This window comes from Nothobranchius furzeri, chromosome 1, assembly GCF_043380555.1.
Source record: "Nothobranchius furzeri strain GRZ-AD chromosome 1, NfurGRZ-RIMD1, whole genome shotgun sequence".
Lineage (NCBI taxonomy): Eukaryota > Metazoa > Chordata > Actinopteri > Cyprinodontiformes > Nothobranchiidae > Nothobranchius > Nothobranchius furzeri.
In genome coordinates this window covers 104,245,445-104,265,387 of record NC_091741.1, presented here as the reverse complement: position 1 = coordinate 104,265,387, position 19,943 = coordinate 104,245,445, and the positions used below count along the sequence as shown (strand labels likewise).

Here is a 19,943-nt window from a genome sequence, read left to right as displayed (position 1 = left end):
AGTCATGATTGACAGGCCGATCTTGAATGAAGTATTTAGCACCCTGGTCTAATCATTTGCATCTAAAGCTCAAATAATGATCCAACCATTTTGCATTCAAGGCTTAACAAATGGGACAAAGCCCATTCCATACTAATTTGTTAGCAAGATCCACATTTAAAGGGGCATTCAGTAACCCTGTTTACAAGAAACACAGACAGATTTTGACTGAACCAACTCAACGAACAATAACCAACAAGTTAGAGATTATTTTCTACACCAAACTTTACATTTGGAATTGTAAAGGAATTACATTCATCTGAATGATGGTCAAGACTCTGCTTTTTTAAATCCTTTCAATAACAGATGTAGAGTTGTTCCACTTTCTCGGTTGATTACAGCACCTATAAAGGTTCAAATAGCCTGCAGATGAAATTATTACATATTACATATTCAGCTCCACATTATAAGGACATCTTCAGACTTATGAGCTCTAAATGAGGGTTGACCCTTCATAACAGAGCACGTGGTTCTTTAGATGACACCTATTTGAGTCTTGCATGGAAAAACAAGAAAGAATACCACAGTCTCTCTCTCTTCTCTCTCTCTCTCTCTCTCTCTCTCTCTCTCTCTCTCGCTCTCTCTCTCTCTCGCTCTCTCTCTCTTTCTCTCGAGCAGGGTCCAGCCAACTGTGAAACGCTTTAATGGGGGTTACTTTAGCTTTTCACTAACCTATCAGAATGGGCACCAAAATACCTAATTTTCCCTTCTACGTTTGTCAAAATAAAAGTCTGCACTAATTGATCGTGCAGTATCGCCACAGCAAAATAAAAGCCACCACACCTATAGAATACATTTTGTTGATTTTTCTTTTTAAGATATTGGAATGACTCAACTTGTTCTGTTTCTGATCTTAATTCCGGGTTACTGTTGGCCGCAGCCCACGCCTTAACTCCAGGAAAACCAGTCTGCCTTCAAACTAGCTCGTTTTCTCTTTCTAAACAACCAAACCGGAACTCTCCACACAAATGGCCAAGAACACCTCCTTCAACATAAAAGTCCAACCATTACAAATCGTAACTTGTTACATTATTGTAAAGCAATGTAAAGCATGACATATATAGCCTATATTTGCGAACTTATACTAACCATAATCGTAGTTTGAAATTAATTTAAATATCATGAAACAGTTAAATTTTACATTTTTTGAAAAGCCACTGGCTTCTTCCTCTCTAGCTGTGGGGTTTCGGGTGAGCTTTTCAGGAGAGACAGGGTGTTTCTCGATGTCAAGGAACCTTGCCTTGATGTCTTGGCCCTGGCCCGGTTGCCTAGGAGATACGTCATCAGGAGCCGCCAAGACGTGTTCCAGTCGGTTCCAATGTTCATGTTCTAGCGAGGTGTGTGTTCTCCATTTGTTAGCCGTTTAGCTAGCTGAGCAAGGACACACGGGAGGTGTCTTGTAGCCTAGTCTTGGCCAAAAATTACCCACAATACACTGCGGTATTTTCAAAAGAACGGCGGATCAGAAGCCAGCAGCTACTTCGGGGACAATTTTCAAGTTTAAAAGTAAGTCAACTAATTTTAAATGTTTTATTTAGATCCAAAGAAGTTATCTGTTGTTGGTTAGTTACTTAGCAGTTGCAGCTTCGGTGGCTAGCGGGTAGTAACTTACTTATATTTTTAATTTAATAAACATATACACAATTTAAAAAGTAAAAGGCCCATTATATATTTATATTGAAGCTAATACATATAACATATAATGTTATCTCTCATGTCACGTAATGTTACGTGACCGCCGTGGAAGCTGCAGTCACGTGATGCAAGTCTGTTCCATTTAACCATTTTCTTTGACCAAGGAAGGACAGTGTCCTCATAAGCAAGGTGCCTGGCCTCGCAAGACATCACCTCACAAGGCCAGGCACCTTGACATTGAGAAACACCCACAGTCCGAAAGAGAGGAGAAACGTTTGTGTCCCGCCTTACTGCCAATCTCCTGTTTCCAGTTTAATATTTGTATAAAGTGTGGATAAAGCAGGAGGCGGGACTTAAACACAGGTTCGGGTTCGGAGACCGTGGAGCGCGCTCAGGTGGAACCAGCAACACAAAATGAAAGGGTGGGGTGAGCACAGGCAGAGGCAGAGCTAGCCTACATGGCGAAAAAAAATTACACCTACAACTTTGTTTCAAATTGCGTGGAGTGTATTATATATTACACAGTTCTTGTATTGCAAGATTTAACCCCCACATACACACTGCACTGAAACTTTTCAAATATATACATTTAGAAACAAATAAAATAAATAATAAATTATATATATATATATATATATATATATATATATATATATATATATATATATATACAGTAAAAATAATAAATACAATTATTACAATTCCAAACAGAATTAGAAACACAAGTCTTGAAAAACAAACAAATGAAAAACAAACTAGAGAAACAAAGTTGCAACAATTTGGGCTTTTTAAGCATTGTCTGTTCTTTTGTGTTGTTTTTTTTTTTGTGTGTGTGTGTGTGTCTGTGTGACAGGATTTGATTGGATTAGAGGTGACAGTTGAGGGATTTCAAAAGTGTTGCTTTCTGGCTTTCCTTGAAGCAAATTCGTCAATGATATCATCATATGGTATCTCCTCCCCAACTTGGAAGTTAATGTTGATGATGCTGAGGCCAGCCAAACGCTCCTGGGACATGGTTGACCTCAGGTAGTTTTTTATTAGCTCAAGTTTTGAAAAGCTCCTCTCTGCTTCAGCCACTGTCATGGGAACTGTAAGTGCAATTCTGAGACCAGTCCAGAGGTTGGGGTAGATCTCGGTGAGATGGTTCTTGTGAAGAAATGTTAAAAGGCCAAGCATGTCCTGTGGTGGCAGGCTGGGGAAATATTTCATCTCTTTCACAAGTTCTTTTCTGTCCAGGTCAGACTTTCCGTTGAACTCCAAAATGGTCCCAAGTGCATCACATTTCTCTGCAAGCTCCTCATCTGAAAGGCTTGGGAAATTTGTCAACACAGCAAATTTCTGTCCCACATCTTCCAGCTTTGTGAATCTCTCAAGAATGGCTGATAAGGCAGCATCCACAGCAACATTGAAGAATGAAACCTCCAGCCTCTTCAGGGCATCACTTATGGGCTCATCAGTGGCTTCATAAGAGTAGTGGCGCTTGGTAGATCTCAACCTTTTCTCTTTCAACAACCTCCACATTCATGTCTGCACATGTGTCTCTGGCTATTATCTGAGCAGACTTAAAGCCAGTTTCCCTATACTGCTCAAGACTTCTGTGCGTATTTCTAAGAAGATTGACTGCAACATCCACTGCCATATTTGGTGACTGCACAAGCTTGCTGACATGCTGAATCTGGAAGAGGATGTCATACCCGACTGCTGTGCAGATACTAAATCTGTATGAACCAACCTCCTCTGACAAGGACTGGGCTTCTACCTTTGTTTTTGGTTCCTTGGTAGTATCTCTTACCTTGATCAGTGCTTCTCGCCCTGCAGCTGCCTTGTACCTGAAAGGTTCGATGCTCCTAATTTTACTCTCCCACCTTGTGTCGGACCACATCTTCAAGGTGAGATTCACATGGCTTTTAAGAATAGCCCATCTTTGTGTGGAGGCGGAAAAGAGGTTGTAGATCTTTTGAAGGATGCCAAAGTAGCTCATGGCATCAACTGAATCATTGGCAGCATCTGCAACCACCAAATTTAGAGTGTGCGCTACACATGGCATAAAAAGAGCTCTGGGGTTTTCTTGTAAGAGCCGAGCTTGTACTCCTTTGTTTTTTCCACGCATGTTGGATCCGTTGTCGTACGACTGCCCTCTGCAGTCCTCAAAAGGAATGTCTAGTTCTTTCAGTTTGTCCAAAGTCATGGAAGCCAGATGACTGCCTGTGGACTCAACTGCCTCAAAAAACCCCAGGAAACGTTCTTTCACAAGAGGTGTCTCTTTTACCTCCACAAACCGAATCACAACTGACAGCTGCTCAGTGTTGCTGTTGTCAGGAGTGCAGTCAGGGATAATGGAAAAGAACTTGGCCTGCGTTATCTCACTTACTATTGTTGAGATGATCTTGTTGCTCAATAACTCAATCAGCTCATTCTGGATTTGATGACCCAGGTAACTGGTGTGACTGGAGGTTCCTCTTTGAATGCGGTTAATGTGTTCCTTCATGATCGGGTCAAAGCTGGCCATAAGTTCAACCTCTTTTAAAAAATTTCCATTTGATCGTGTCAAAAGCTCTTCTGTGTGACCCCTGAGTGCCAAGTTCCGAACTGCCAGTGACTGCACAATGGCAGTAAGACGTGTCAGTACTGCTCTCCATCTCACCCTCTCATCCTCCAAAAGTGCCATCTCCTTTTTATGTATAGTTTCGCCCTTCATTAACCTAACTGTAAGTTCTTTCCAGCTTTTCATACAGTTAATGTGGTCGGGGCTTTTCTCATGTGATGTCATGGTGGGTGGCAATTTCTTGTCCCACGACATGCAGAATCACTTCACAGAAAACAGGTACGTGTGTAAAAGGTTTTATTATGATTGAGGAGCTAAGGGAGAGACGGGAACCAAAGAGGCGCAGGACTGGCAGCAGGATTCCAGGAGGACATTCTGAGGAGGGAGACAGAGGGTGGAAATAATGGAGACATCTGGAGGCTGGGCTTACTGTTTCCAGGTAGTGGAGAAATGTACAGGGAGGGTTTGGTCAGGTCCGGGTGAGCAGAGGAGATCCAGAAGGTGAGGGAACTGATTTATCCAGAGGCGTAGGAGCAGGAATGGATGATGGCAGGTGAGCGGCTGAGAGCGGGCGGCCAGGAGAGGAAGCAGTGTGGTCTGGAATGCTGCGATCCGCGTTTTTTCTGGAGATGAGGAAAAATGGAGAGGAACCTGGAGGAGAGCAGGGAAGGGTATTCAGGTATTTCAGGCGGCAGGTTAACTAGAACGAGATACGGATGTAAAATCAGGTTAGAGGTTAGCGCTATTCAAACAGAGTAATCATCCGGCGTAATGAAGTGTCACACTGCTCCTTAAATCCTCTGGGCCTTGATGATGGAATCAACTGCAGCTGGAAGCTCTCAGACACGCCCACCTGAGAAACAATGCTCAGAGGAGAAAAGAGGGTTACAGGCAGGCAGCTCACCACGGACCATGACATGTGAGTTCAGTAAAGAACTTGCATGTGTCCAATCTGCCAGTCCCGAGGTGGTTAACTGGATACTTCTTTTCGAAAACAACTTACAATTCCTGGGGATTTGTAAGTTGCACCACATCTCCCCTATCTTCCTGGGGAGATGTGGTGCCAGCAGACTGTCCCTCCTTGAGTTCAAATACGACATGCAGAATCACTTCACAGAAAACAGGTAAGTGTGTAAAAGGTATGAGCAGTGGAGGTAGATGGCTGTTCCTCAGTGGCAGCTGACGTCATCCCAAAATATCTGTGTAGGGCTTTTGATGCTGCATAAAACAAACAATACAATCTTCATGTCTGTTGCTTAAGCATTTTAATTAACATGTTACAATGAGCATTTACAGTTTTCAGCAGTGGTGGAAAGAATTCTGAAAAGTTGTACTCAAGTACAAGCACTGTTACCAAGGGCGTCAGTTTGTTTTCAGAATTGCTGGGGACAATAACCATACACTGGAGTGGGGCTTAAAAATAGCTGGGGACAATAAAGTAGGCTAGCACAGGGGTCGGCAACCCGCGGCTCTGTAGCCGCATGCGGCTTTTCCATCCATCTGATGCGGCTCTCTGTGCTTGTAAAATAATGAATGGATATTTAAATAAAAAGCTTTATATTTTACTGCATTAATTTTACATCTGTATGCTAATTCTAAATGTAAAGATTGTCTGCGTAAACCTGAACAGGTCCAACCCAGTCTTACTGTGAGACCGGGTTGACGGGTCACGCTTGTGCTCGCAGCGTTTTAAAAAGAAACGTATGACAATAGGGGCACCTGCTCAGTAAAACCACCAACAAGGTGAAAAATATCAAAATATTGTAGGCAGAGACGGGCTACAACTTCTGGATCCACTTTATATAAATGATTTATTGATTATCATCTTATGAAAGATAACTTTGACGTACACGAGCGACCAGGCGCGTTGCAAGATTTTCAAAAGTGTGGGTGATGTTGTCTGTGCCTAAAATAATTTCATGTTATTCACCTTGTTAGTTTAATTTCCATAATAGCGGAGCAGGTGCGAATTTTAGACCTGTCACGCATGTCTCCGTTTTAAACATGTTTAAACAGTTCAGAATACAAATCCAGGCTCTGTCTCATTAGATTGGTGTAACTTAAGTTTGTACTGAATGAAACTTTACATTAATCCATGTTGAAAAGAAAAGGATCCGATTAAATCATTTCCCCTTATTTACAGTCACGACGTACAGCGCAGTACGCGTGGCTCTGGGGTTAATCAGGTTTAATTGTTTCTCTTTGCAACAATCTTCACAAGAAGGCAAAACAGTTAGATGGCAGGTTACAGATATTTCCATTTGACTTTTATTTTGACAGATAAACTCAAGGATGCTGGTTGTTTTGAAAGAATTACCCCGACGCACACTGATGCGCATGGATGAGCTGACATTTTAATACGCACATCGCAGAGGTAACTTGATTCACATCAGAACATCAGTTGGACACTTTATACTGGACACTGTGTTCAGCCCACTGTCCACGGTGGACAGTGGGCTGAAGATCTGTAGAGGGGTTCGCAGCGCAGAACCACGGTGCATGCGATAAGATTTCCTCCCACTCAAGCGGTCTGGAAACCCGGTCTCTCTGAGGGATGTGTCACTTGGAAAAATGTTCTTTTTATGAAATTATGAAACTTTGGCTGAACAGCGCTTGTTCCCGTCTCTAATATGGACACGCATGACGCATCCAGTCTGAGGCAGAATAGCCTCTTCACCTCGGAAAGCACCTGTAGAGACATTTGATCACGCACAAAGTTCATGGAGCAGAAGCGGCCTGGCCACGGCAGGTGAAATGTTCCTAGCCTGCATGAAGTGAAACTGTTTAATTGTAACATTAATATGTTACTGGACATGCTGGTCTGGTTGGTTAGACCAGTGTTTGAAGTGGAAAACAAACACACACACACACACACACACACACACACACACACACACACACACACACACACACACACACACACACACCAATTAAAATAATGCTGATAGCGTGGACTAGAAGCCAGGTGATGGTTTACGTATTTAAATGATGATCAGGCTGCTGTAAAATGTAATCTCCATCCACATCCAGACACAATTATCCTCTATTCTTTCTCTATTTGCTCTGCTCTTGTCTGGGCTGATCAGCTGATGGTGCGCGCGGCGCGCCTAGCGGCTGATGCACATTTTACGCATTTGGAGAGGTGGGCTGGAAGCTTTGCTTTTACTGGAAGATGGTCCACTTAACGCACGGATGTAGACTAAATATTAATGACAAATGAATAAAAATTAAATTGGGAGTTTTTACTTCATATTTTAGAAATAAAAATGATGGGGGAAAACATTTATGACGTCTTTTTAAACTAAATTTTCTAGCGCGACCTGCCTGCTTCACTTAAGTCACTGCTTATTAAGGTCCGTCCAAAATTACCGTGGCCCACCCAAAAATGAAAACCTGGCGCTGCGCCAGTTATAAACCTCTGCAAATTGTTGTTCTTCACTTTATCAAACTCAGACTTTGTACAGCTAATGTCAAGATGTAAAATTATGAATTCAGTCGAGCTCTTCCGTCCCTCCCTCTCCTGCTCTCCTGGAAACCCGACATCGGCTGTCAGAAGTGGGAGAGGAAGAAGGAGATGAGGCAAACAGAGTGAGTGCGACCTAAAGAAACCAGACTGGTGTGGAGGTGAGCAAACAGCTGGAAAAGTGTGGGTGTTGAATCCCCCCATGAGACCTGAGCTGGTAAAACAAAAATCCTCATCAGCAGGCTTTTTTGAAAGTGGGGGGGACACAGCTGCCCATCACAAATTTTGCCGGGGACATGTCACCGGCGTCCCCGGTTAAAATGACGCCTATGACTGTTACATTGCTAAAATATTACAAGTAAAAGTACTGGTGTTAGAGAAATACTCAAGTAAAAGTACAAATTATTCATAAAAACCTCAGAGTATTATTTCTTTTTAACGGCTGATGTCACCATCACTTCTCCAGACTGGGGCTGCCTGGAAATTGTGTGTTTTCCTTTACCAAAAGTTAAAATACCAACAATCTATTAATCATTAATAATTGATAAGATACAAAACAAGTGTTTTTCCCTAATTTTTTTTGTCATCTTAAGTTTTTATTTCCTTATTCAGCAAATGTCTCCGGCAGACAAAGAACTAAATGACCAGAGGAGCCACGACTATTGATTAAATATCCATGAATCCATTTTAACTGGTTAAATTCCTCAACTCTCCCGCACTGCTTCTTGGTCACTGTGAGTTTTAAACCTAACCGCAGTGTGCTGCACACTTAACGCAACATGATGACATCATCGACTTGTACATTACAGATGTGCTGAAAGGCGAGCGTCTTAACATTCAGCTAAAAAAAGACCGCTCTAGCTATTATAGTTTTTATTTTATGGCAGTTTACAGTTTAAACGGGATCTTACTAGCAGGGCACCTCCAGCGGCCCGCTGCCGCTCCGTTTTTCATGGGGTAAATAATAGCTCATTTCCCGATTCCAAAAAGGAAAGCGAATGGTGCGAGAAAGCAGGACAACCTGCCGTGGTGATCAATACTAATATTAATGTATTTCAGCAAAATTCTCGAAGACTCATTTTCATTTGATAGCGTTTGGTTATCAGCCTTCCGGTTTTCCCACTCTTAGCTTTTCATAAACGCTCATTTGACAAAGAAAAAGTTAGCGGTTGGAAGTAGTTCTAAATACATGCAATGTTAGAAGCTAGCAAGACATTTAAAAGGATCATCATAGCACCATGCAAAACGTACAGATTAGAGAGGTTAGTTAATCAATAAGTTGGGGGACAGGCAGGAAAATACCAACTAAATAATAAAGACATTCATACCTGCATCTTTTCCTCGTTTCTCCTCCTCTATTTTTCTTTTTTTCTAAATTGGGCACCAGATGGCTTCGACCGTTTCTTCTACATTATGTTTGTGAGCGGTGATATGTCAAACGGTACCTGTATCCCTCCATCATCATTCTCCGAGAACCCTCCACCCCCACCTGATGAAGGGCGCTATAGAGCGCACTATCCCACCCTGCATCCACAGAGGCGCGGCGGACACAAGGGGGTGCAATAAAATCACAATATAAACGCAAACAATGACTGTTGTGCTTTTGTTACAGAAATATTATTGTTATCATCACTCATCACTATTATTATTATGAAGAACAAGCAATTTCTATGTTTTGTTTATGTATTGGTTGTTGCTTAAAAAAAAGGAAATTAAATGCCCCCCCCCCCCCCCCCCCCCAACACCCCCCCCCCCCCAGACTGCCACCCTGTTCGGCCACACATGTTGCACATATCAAGCTCCGCCTCTGAGCACAGGTGATCAAAAAGAGAACAGATAGATGAGTGGAAAAAATATCTTATTTTGAAATATCGGAGGTGAAATAACATTTCGGGAGCGACTAAGAATAAGATGGCGCTCCTGTTTACAAACAAAAACGCACCTTTTAGAGGCTGGCCGGATGATATTCTCTCTCTCTCTCTCTCTCTCTCTCTCTCTCTCTCTCTCTCTCTCTCTCTCTCTCTCATTGTCGTGTTTTAAATCCAGCTAACATTGTGCTAGTGTGTGCTTAGTCAGACTTGTAAATATTTTTTTTCCACATTAGATGATTTCAGCCCGCTAGGAGCTTCCTCCTCCTTGTTTGGGGAGAATGAAGCACCAACTGTTGAACAACTGGGTGTGGATCACAGTGAAGTTAAGTAGGTTTAAGCGAGGTCTAACAGCTCTAGGGAAAACTCAAACACTGTGGGCATGTTTACCAGACAAAACAAAATGGGACTGCGTTTGGGATAGAAAAAGGATGTGGGCCATCTTGTTCCTCATCAGCAAATCTTGAGGGAAGTTTCCTCTTTCTACAAGATTTCCTGTTTTCTTCCATTATTGACAAAACCAATGTAACAAATTAAATAATAAAAAGCCGCCATGAAAAACGCAACTGAAAAAAGATGAACTACGGGCGAGAAAACGAGTACAAAACACGGCGAAGCGAAGTCAGATATGACTAAATCTATTCTACAATTACTAAACAAAAACATAAAGTGGGATATTTACCAAAAATAATTATTATTTACACCATTAGAACAGACAGAAGTTGGAAATACACACCCAAAACAATTCCACATCTCCTCTATGGTTTTAATGGTAGAAGGTTTATTTCCTGGTTCCCAGGCAGGGACTTGTGTAACCTTACCATAATGTGTTGTTGAGGGTCTGACCTCATGAGGAAATTACTATGCAGTGATTTTCTCCAAAATGACTGTGCTTAAATTGCTCTGAAAAGCAAATAATCACATCAGCGCCAAGAAACTTCATTTCCCATGATGCTTTGCACACGGAAGCATTGGGTGATGTTACCGCCTAGTACCAGAAACACGTTCTGCGCATGTGCGGGAAGCCGTGGAGCTTTTCCCGCGAACTAAGACCATAAATCTTCAGCAGAGACAAAGAAACCTCGTTCTTTTGCCCAGGATACCTGGCGGTAAGGACACGCTTGTCAACGCTCCGACAACTTGAGCACGCGGAAGCTCTAAGTGCCAAGTTGAGCCACGCAACCGCTGGAAACCACTCTTAACTCCATCGGGACCTGACTGGGAACGAGCGGAGCTCCATTCAGCTCTCAGAGACGCTGTAAGTTGTCAAACTCAGCACAAAAGAAACTTCGTTCTCTTTGTGTCCAGCCGTGGAGAAACACTCGTGGAGCCAAACAACGGAGAAAGCATTAAACCGACGGATGACGCTGAAAACTGCGGAGAAAACGGAGAACCGTCAAATCAAACAGCTGGGACGCCTTGCTGCTCTGGTGATCAGAAAACTCATTTTTTTCTCTCTCCTTTTCTTCTCCCGTTTCCTCTATAGTCCAGAATAAGCAATAAAACCGCGCTATTGCTTAAAAAGTAGCTTCGTGTTTTCCTCTTTCGCTCCCAATTCGTCCTTCGGGTCATTTTGAAAGAATAAACTGCTTATTGATCATCGCTAATATCTTTAGTCGTCAGCTCTGGCCAGGCTGCCGACTCCTTTTAGATTAAATAATTTACAAGTGACCCTTTTGTTGTTTGTTAACTTTTGAAGTGTTTGAGTTAAGTTTTACTGTGATTCTAAGCCACTAAGTGTTCGGGAAAGTAGAAAACTTTACACACCCAGGTCTCCTGTTGAATGCGAGGGGAGGGGAAGAGCCCCACACACACTCACAGCTCACTCCCCCCACCTACTCTGGGGAAACAAAGACCCATTCATCTCACACACACACACACACACACTCACACACACCACACAAACACCTTGAACATTATTTTGAATATACATCCTTTTATTATATCACATGGTTATTATTCATTTATGCCACTGTTTATTCATTTGACAAATTGTTAATTAAACGTTATAAAATTCAGATTTTCGTCTCCAATAGTTTTGTTGTGTCGAAGAGAAGTCTCTGCTCCAAGGATTCTACGAACTTCAAGAAAGACTGATAAGAGTTTTGGATTCAATTTTTCCCCGGTTAAAGGGGAATGGTGCCCCGTATATCTAAGAATATTTTAATTAATTAATAAATCAGTAAATATTTACATATTTACAGAATTTATTGAAGAATCCAAAAGTAAGTTGAAGCTTACTAATTGTTCGCTCCTAATAACCCCAACAGTGTTGTACACCACTGGAAAGTGTCTCAGCTTTCAGAATCAGTTAGAATTACATTGATTGTGCAAACGGTCAAAGAGTTACGACAGTTCAAAATATGGAAGCCATTTTGTGTCATGCCGACAACCGCAGTAGAAGGGCTTTTGAAGCTTTCGCCCGGCAAAACAGCTCATATTTGGAATGTAAATGTCATTGACGATCAGGTTAATTTAATTGTGCCCACCAACATTTTGATCACGATCAAAATCTGATTCATTGTGCAGCCCTAGTACCAGGTCCTTTCATATGGGCTGTTCGGTCCCTGTATGACCGGGGTCAGAGCTTTGTCCTCATTGCCGGCAGTAAGTCGAGCTTGTTCCCGGTGAGAGTTGGACTATTCCAAGGCTGCCCTTTTTCACCAATTCTGTTAATCACTTTTATGCACAGGATTTCTGTTTCTGTTTTGGTGGCCTGAGGATCGGGTCTCTGCTTTTTGCAGACAATGTGATCCTGTTGGCTTCATCAGAACGTGATATCTGGCTTTCCCTGGAGCGGTTTGCAGCCGAATGTGAAGCGGTCTTAAGTCGGAAAAGGGTCAAATGTTTTTTGTGATGATGTCATGTGCAGCACTTTTTTTGGCTCTCATGCAATTTTTATATGCTCTGTGGAAATCAAATGGTATTGTATGGTAATCTGCTGGGTTTTCTTACATAGGAAACTTTTTACTAACTGGAATGTCGAAATAAGTAGGTTCAGTTGGAATGTTTATTTTGTGAAGTGTCTTGAGGTGACTTGTATTACTATAAAAGTAAACAGAGCTGAACTACCTAAGGTGTTTTATTCCAGTCATTGCTTTTGATATATGAACACATGACAGTTGCGAGTACAGTGGTGTGTCAGTCATGCCTTCACATGACAGTGTTGACTGACAACTCAGTCTACTTACATGAACAGCTCACAAGCCTTAAGCACATTAAAGAGTTCAGAGACAGACAGTTTAATAAGGCTGTCACTAACCCACATCGCTCCAAAGGGCTTTCTACGGTGCCATAAATAGTACACCGGTAATGATAGGAAGGCATATTAAAGATAAAACAAGAGTTAAATATTTATGACACGATTGGCATATATTTCTGGTATAGTATTACAAAAACAAAAAGTACAAAAATGATCAACTATATTTAATGACTGTCATTTATATGTGTAAACATGTACTCTATGAATGAGGTCATGATTCCAACACTAAGAACATTGAGTTTTGCATTGATTCAACCAGCTCTGGCTGCCTAGCAACCCAGGGGTTACATTTGAAATTTGGCTAAACAGAACTGCATTTTTGTCATGTTCTCAACTGGAAATAATTATTCATTATTATTATTATTCAAGGTTTTGCTTCATCATATGTGAACTAGTAATGCTCTTTTTACACGTTTCATCAAAACTTCCATGTACTACTTTCATGTTGCTGCATTCAGGCTTCTGGCCAGATCATCCAACCTGTTATATGTGACTATTTTGCTTTTCCGCTACACTGGGTCCTAGCTGAAAGTGATAGTCTTATGATGTACTGTGAATTCAGACAATACATCTACTATTAGGGACAGCAGGAGCTCAGGAGGTAGAACGGGTTGTCCAGTAATTGGAAGGCTGCAGGTTCGATCCTGGCTCCCAGAAGAGAATGCTGCTGTTGTGTCCTTGGGCAAGAATCTTAACCAACCTTACCTGCTGATGGTGGTCGAAGGGCCTGGTGGCGCCAGCATTCGGCAGTTTTGCTTTGATCAATGCGCCCCAGGGCAGCTATGTTAAACAGATTTTCAAATTACAGAGGTTAAAGAAAACTTCAATCTTTTGGATCCACAACTTTAGTCTTATTCTGGAGTGTGTCTCTTATCTGATCTAGTGGCCGCCAAGCACATCACACAAATATTATCTGGATCTGTTTTTCTAAGATGGCGATTCCACGTTTGTAAATGTGCTTATGTAGCGACAAACAGCTAAAACACGTTGTTTTACGAGCATTATTCTCATGTCATGTTTTGTTCTCATATAAGTTTTAGAGACTTTCTTGTCCATGAAAAGTTCATGAACTCTGCATCAGCCGAGGTATTCCTTACATTTGAAGCAAGCAAGCGGTAGTCTAACGCTATTGGTTAGTTTTGGTTGGTGCTCTGTTTCCTATTGCACGGAGCTTTGCGGGGCAGGGGGCGTGCTTAGCAAATAAATTATTTATCGCTTGCTTACATTATATCACAGTACATGATGAGACAGTCACTTTTAAGGTTTTCTGAAAGATCATACATCATTGCTGAAAGGGGAAATCTCCGGAAAGATACTTTAAATGAAACACAAACAAAAAATATCATAGCTTTGTTTATCGAATACAACATGTAACATGGTTGTCCTTAAAATACGATCGATAAGCTGGTTTAAGTATGCAGTGTGTCCATAAATGCTTTGCATTGTTTATCTATGGCAGAAAGTGGGTGGGTAGAAGGCGGGATGTGATTGTGTACAGCTGTGTGCAAGCAGAGTTTTAAAGATTGAATGTTGGTTTGCGAGAATTTTTTTTTGCTGAGCTTAAGCATCGGATTAGATTAGTGCCAATAGGATCAAGAAAAACACTTTGAAGATCAAACAAATATTACGACATTGAGAGAAACAAAAACTGTTTCAAAAGAAAAACTTATGATCTGAATCAACTTCTTAAAATGAGTAACAAAGTATGTTTCCTTTTTCTGTTTGCCTCTATGTGTTTTTGTTATCAGTTTCCTTAGTTTCATTCTCGCTTCTCACAGCTTTGCTCTCACTACCAGATTTGCACTTACACTGTCTGGCTTTCTCCTTTGCAATCCCTGAGTTTTTAGTTGCAATTCTGACACAACCCTTTCGGGTGGGTGGGACTTCTGAGAAGTCCTCTCCCATAGGACAGTGGTTTCTCTTGAGTGACAGTTCAGTGACCCGGAAGTGATGTAGCCTCCAAGACATTTTTTTCCACCTGGTCAACAACATGAATGTTGAGCCCCAAGCACGTTATTTCTGCTGTCTGTGGTGTCTACTGAGGATCTAAAGTGAGTATTGATAATATATTTTATCTTTTCTTAGTTAATCTGTAAGTTAAGCCACTTTTTAAGTTGGTTTTAACCAGACGTTATCTCACTAGCTAGCTGCTAAGCAAGCCATTGTGCTAGCCTCAGGACAATGGTCTATTGTTCCAGAGAGACGTATTAAAAACTCATCTTAACATATTCATTACTGGTTTCATGGAATAAATTATTGCAGTTTATGTTAATAAGTTTGCTAATTTTTCAGGAACCTGTGGAACATCAGAGACTTTGCAGCTACTGGAGCTAACCTGTGTACGGCTAACTTGCTACAGAGGAAGCAGCAGAAAGCTGAGCTAACAGGCTGTTTTGCAGGTAAATACTCTTTTAGTGGAACTGCAGGATTTTTATGGTATAACTCAGACAGAATCTACATGAGCTATTGTGGGAAGACATTTAAACTACATTTGCATACAGATAAATTTATTTTTTATTCCATGTTACTTGGACGGGCTAAACAAGTTCGTAGTTCTGCCTGCTCCTTTTTCAGTGAAACGAATGGATTATATGATATAACTCTGACTGAATAATTATCTAAGTGAGTATGTTTGATAATAAATTTCTCTCCAGTATACAGATCTGACAAAACGCATGACCATAGGTGAGGATTGGGACATAGATCGACCAGTAAATTGAGAGCCTTGCTTTCTGACTCAGCTCCCTCTTCACCACGACAGATCTAACACTTTGTTTGATTAGCTTTATTAAAAATAGAGAAAGAGTTCTTTGATTTATTAAAAGAAAGAGTCCTTTGTCTTCATTCTTCTCTTGAGCTGGAAAGGAAGAAACAGTTTAGAAGCAGAGCATGAGACCTTGAGCAGATTAGTTCTGTGTCAGAAACTTTTGGTTTTGCTTAAGCAGAGAAAAACAGAGTAGGGCCTTTTAGGTCAGAAATGAACAATTCATCACGCTACACAGGTGTTCCCGGCAAACCCAAACATATACCATGCACGCCTGGAAAGCAACAACAACTTGCTCAAGCTTCAATGATTCACTCACGCGGCAGTTGCCATGTCCTTAGGTGATTTCTGCAGGTTTTATGAGAACAATATGAGTATTAGAGCCCTGCACGGGCCTAAAATCTGAGCCCGTGTCCGGCCCGGCCCGAGGGAGTGGAGCCCCAGCCCGACCCGGCCCGAAAAGGTTTTCAGGATTCTCTGGCCCGGCCCGAGCCCAAGCCTGACTTTTTTTTTAACCAACTAAATGAAAACAAAGTACGTCAATCCTGACCAATGTGTTAAAAGACGTGCAGGATCCGAGCGTCGCAGAAGCGCATCCGGGAAGCTTCCTCCCACTGAAGCGAGTGTTTTCCAAACCCTGTCGCTCAGAGAGACTTGTCACTTAAACTTTGGCTGAATAACACTTGTTCCTGTCTCCAATGTGCGACACATCCAGGAGCCGTCTGAGGAGAAGCCCAGAATCTCACGTCCTCTTCAGCTCATAAGCGCCTATATGATTACGCACAAGCGTGACCCAACCCGGTCTCACAGTAAGACTGGGTTGGAACTGTTCAGGTTTACGCAGACAATCTTCACATACAATTAGCTTACAGATATAAAATTAATTCAGTAAAATATAAAGCATTTTATTTAAATATCCATTCATTATTTTACAAGCACAGAGAGCCGCATCAGATGGATGGAAGAGCCGCGGGTTGCCGATCCCTGCTCTAGTTCAAGATATCATTAAAATTCCAAAAGTGCTGAAAAGATTAAAAATGGGGCTTTTCGTGCACATACAATACATTACGGTAGCCACCGGGATTCCCTGTCTTGAGCGCAACGAATCACAACACAGATTCAGAGACGTGCTGAGTTTGTCATCCAAAATGCTCTGTTTTATAACTTTTGAATGGCTGATCAGATTCAAATAATTCCAATGGTTCCTAACAGTACACAAAAGCAGCTTTCCAACTATCTATAGCATGAAGCAATCAGAGTTAGAGAAAATATCGCTACGAGGGGAAATCCTGCTGTTCAGCCTGATTGAAACGGAGCGCAGCGCTGCGGTGAAAGCGGATAACCTATAAAATGACATGTTGAGGACGCAAACTCAATACATCTCTTTTATTGTGAGGTGATAATTTCTCCGAGTTTTGCGGTTGCGGGCGGGAGTAGACATGTACGCTGCAGGTGCGAGCGGGAGTGTAACACACACGTTGCGGTTGCAGGCGGTAATGGTCAGAAATTCAGCGGGAACGGGCAGGAGCGGGATGAAGAAAACAGTCCCGCGCAGGGCTCTACTGCTGCGTTTAAGTGTTTTAATTTTTTTAATAATTTCAATTAAAAATAAAGGCGCCTGGCCCGGACCGGCCCGTGTCCGAGGTAACTGCACAGTCGACCCGAGGGCCTAGGGCTTCAGTGCAGGGCTCTAATGAGTATAAGGGGCAGGGTTTCCCCCAGCGCTTTACAAGCCTGGCCGCCAGGCTTTGCTTGGTCAACCGCCAGGCTAAGCGGGGTCCTAACCCCCCTCCCCGGCCCTACCTTCTTCGCTGACACAGACAACACATGGCTGCACGGTGGCACAGCTGTTAGCACTGTTGCCTCGCAGCACGAAGGTTGCAGGTTCGAAAATCGGCTGCGGCCTTTCTGCGTGGAGTTGCGTGTTCTCCCCATGCATGCGTGGGTTTCCTCCGGCTACTCCGGTTTCCCCCACAGATCACAACATGCCCTATTGGTTATAAATTGTAAGTCGCTTTGGATAAAAGCGTCTGCCAAATAAATAAACATAAACACAAGAAGAGCTCTCTAATGACCTTCTAACTTTCTGTTCTGGTCCTGCTGGACCTGACTGGGATGAGCTGCAAAAACCACTGAAGCTCACTACCTACTATCCATTATCTACCTTCAATAATTCATGGTGATCAATAGTTTCTGATCAGTGTTCCTGCTTCTGAGTAGTAAAGACTGTTTTAAGTCTGTTCTGATTGCTTGTCCATATTATATATGAGAACAGTCCTTTATCCTTTATCTTATTTTTGATCTTGTATGTTTTTATCTTACCTGTATTTCTTTGATCTAGCTGTTGCTGCTGCCTCTTGGCCAGACTGTCGTTGTAACTGAGAATGAGTTTGACGCATCTTGTTAAATAAATAATAATAAATAAATTCATCCTTTTCTTTCTCAGTAGCTTCTTTTCAAGCTAGTGTTTGTCTAAATTCAGTATTTTGGGGCTCATGTGTTTAACTTTTCATTTGTTTTCCTCATTCTTTTTCTGTCTGAGTCCTTTCTCCCATTCTTAATCTGATTTTCTATTATTTTGTTGTTATTTATATTGTTTTTGTGAAACAGCTCTTGATGTTTATCTTGAGAGGAGTAGCTGCTTCTCGAATTATTGATTCCCTATATTATTATCATTTAAATGTGTTTATTTCTTAATTCTGATTTTGCTTATCATTTATGTTTCCTTGCACCAAGTACCACAGCAATTTCCTAATGTTGTGATTCTCACACATACGGCCATAAAACCTTCTGATTCTGAGAGGCACTAGAAAAAGATCACTCTTCCTTTTTCATCAGACATCCTTTCATTTTTACAAGCTACAGCTTTACTGTCAGGAAGTGTTGAAGACAATCCCAGGTGAGAGTTGGGAAGTCTGTCGATATCTTAATCAGCTTGCCTGGGCAGATAGTAATAAATATGGAGCCATCTATAGTCTAGGTCAGGGGTCTCCAACTGTTTATTTCCTGTAAGCTACTTTTGAACTACAGTAAAGCTACTGCCCTACTCTTTATTCACTGTGATACTTTTCATGTGGCTTTACATATAGTTACTATGTACACAGCAACATGTTCCCAAAAGTTCACCAAAAACATAGAACTTAATGGCAATCCCACTTGAAGAACCATTAAGTTGCTTTCTCTGTTTTTTAATACATCATCATTATAAAAAAGCAAAAGGAAAATGGTGACATTCCTGTTTTTAAACTCTGAATAAACAACACATGTTTGGTTTTTAACCAAACAGATACTTTCAGATAATGAAGCATAAATCTATGTTGTGTGAATGATTAGACATTTTTTTGACTGGATCAGTAGCTTTTGACCACACAGGAACATCTAACCTGTTCCTGTTCAGTTGCTGGCCTTGTGCCAGGCCCAGAGCCTAAACCATGCCCATCTACTCCCAGACCGCGAGTCCCAGGAAAAGAGTTTAATGCAAGTCAGTGGGGGTATATTCTAATCCCACTTGACTTGGAATGCTCACATGATGTCTCTGAATTTTAAAAACACATTTTGATGCCAAGAAAACACTTATTTTCAAACAGCAACAAAAGTTATTGTAGCAGCAATAGTTTTTCATGTGGGATGGCCATCCACCATCCAACTGTCATGTACTAGCCCCCTCCTGTTCTCCCTCCAGGTGTCCCCTCAGGTTCTACGTTCCTGTGGTCCCCAGCCCCCTCCAGGTTCCCCTCACGTTCTCCTAGTCTCTTAACGGCAGTTCTCTATAGGTTCTTTAGTCTCCTTTAGTGTGTGTGTTCCCTTCCCCATCTAGATCATTCGTTTATTTTAGATTTCCCTGTGTCTTTGTTCTACAGTGTTTGTTTAGTTTGGGGTTATTTTTGTACCCTTGGTTTACAGGATTTAGATATAGTTTTCTCCCCTGCTTATTTCTGCTTCTTCCCTCAGGCTGGTGCCTATCTCCAGCGGTCAATGGGCAATCACGCACACACACACACCTAAGGACAATTTAGACAGACCAATTAACCTAACAGTCATGTTTTTGGACTGTGGGTGGAAGCCGTAGTACCCGGAGGGTACACAGGGAGAACATGCAAACTCCATGCAGAAAGATCCCAGACCGGGAATCGAACCCAGGACCTTCTTGCTGCAAGGCAACAGCGCTAACCACTCCGCCACTGCGCAGCCCACAAACAGCAACAAAATAACCAAAATAATAATAGGCACCAGAGTGGAGGTTGTGTCATACTTAGTATCTATTGAAATAGAGGCAAAAAATGAGAAAAGAAAACCTGTCAACATAACGAATACTTAACTAACTAAACTAAATACATTTTGACTGTTGGGTGAATCTCCAAGCAGCC

General features: G+C 41.8%; 1 protein-coding gene across 1 annotated transcript; it reads right to left on the bottom strand.

Annotated features, from left to right (window-relative positions):
- Positions 1-2,562: 2,562 nt before the first annotated feature.
- Positions 2,563-4,342, bottom strand: LOC139070768 (zinc finger MYM-type protein 1-like). The gene is made up of 3 exons (XM_070553621.1): positions 4,319-4,342; positions 3,170-4,273; positions 2,563-3,102 (listed from the first exon to the last, which is right to left on the bottom strand). The coding sequence occupies exons 1-3, from the start codon at positions 4,340-4,342 to the stop codon at positions 2,563-2,565; spliced, it is 1,668 nt and encodes a 555-aa protein (XP_070409722.1).
- Between the last annotated feature and the right edge of the window lie 15,601 nt (positions 4,343-19,943).

What these genes read in the sequence shown, in the direction of transcription:
- LOC139070768 (XM_070553621.1), bottom strand. Translation starts at nt 4,342, where the DNA reads ATGGCACTTTTGGAGGATGAGAGG. An exon ending in CACTTTTGGAGGATGAGAGG is followed by an intron (nt 4,274 to 4,318) that starts GTGAGATGGAGA and finishes GCCATTGTGCAG; the next exon opens with TCACTGGCAGTTCGGAACTT. An exon ending in AGGTTGTTGAAAGAGAAAAG is followed by an intron (nt 3,103 to 3,169) that starts GTTGAGATCTAC and finishes GATGCCCTGAAG; the next exon opens with AGGCTGGAGGTTTCATTCTT.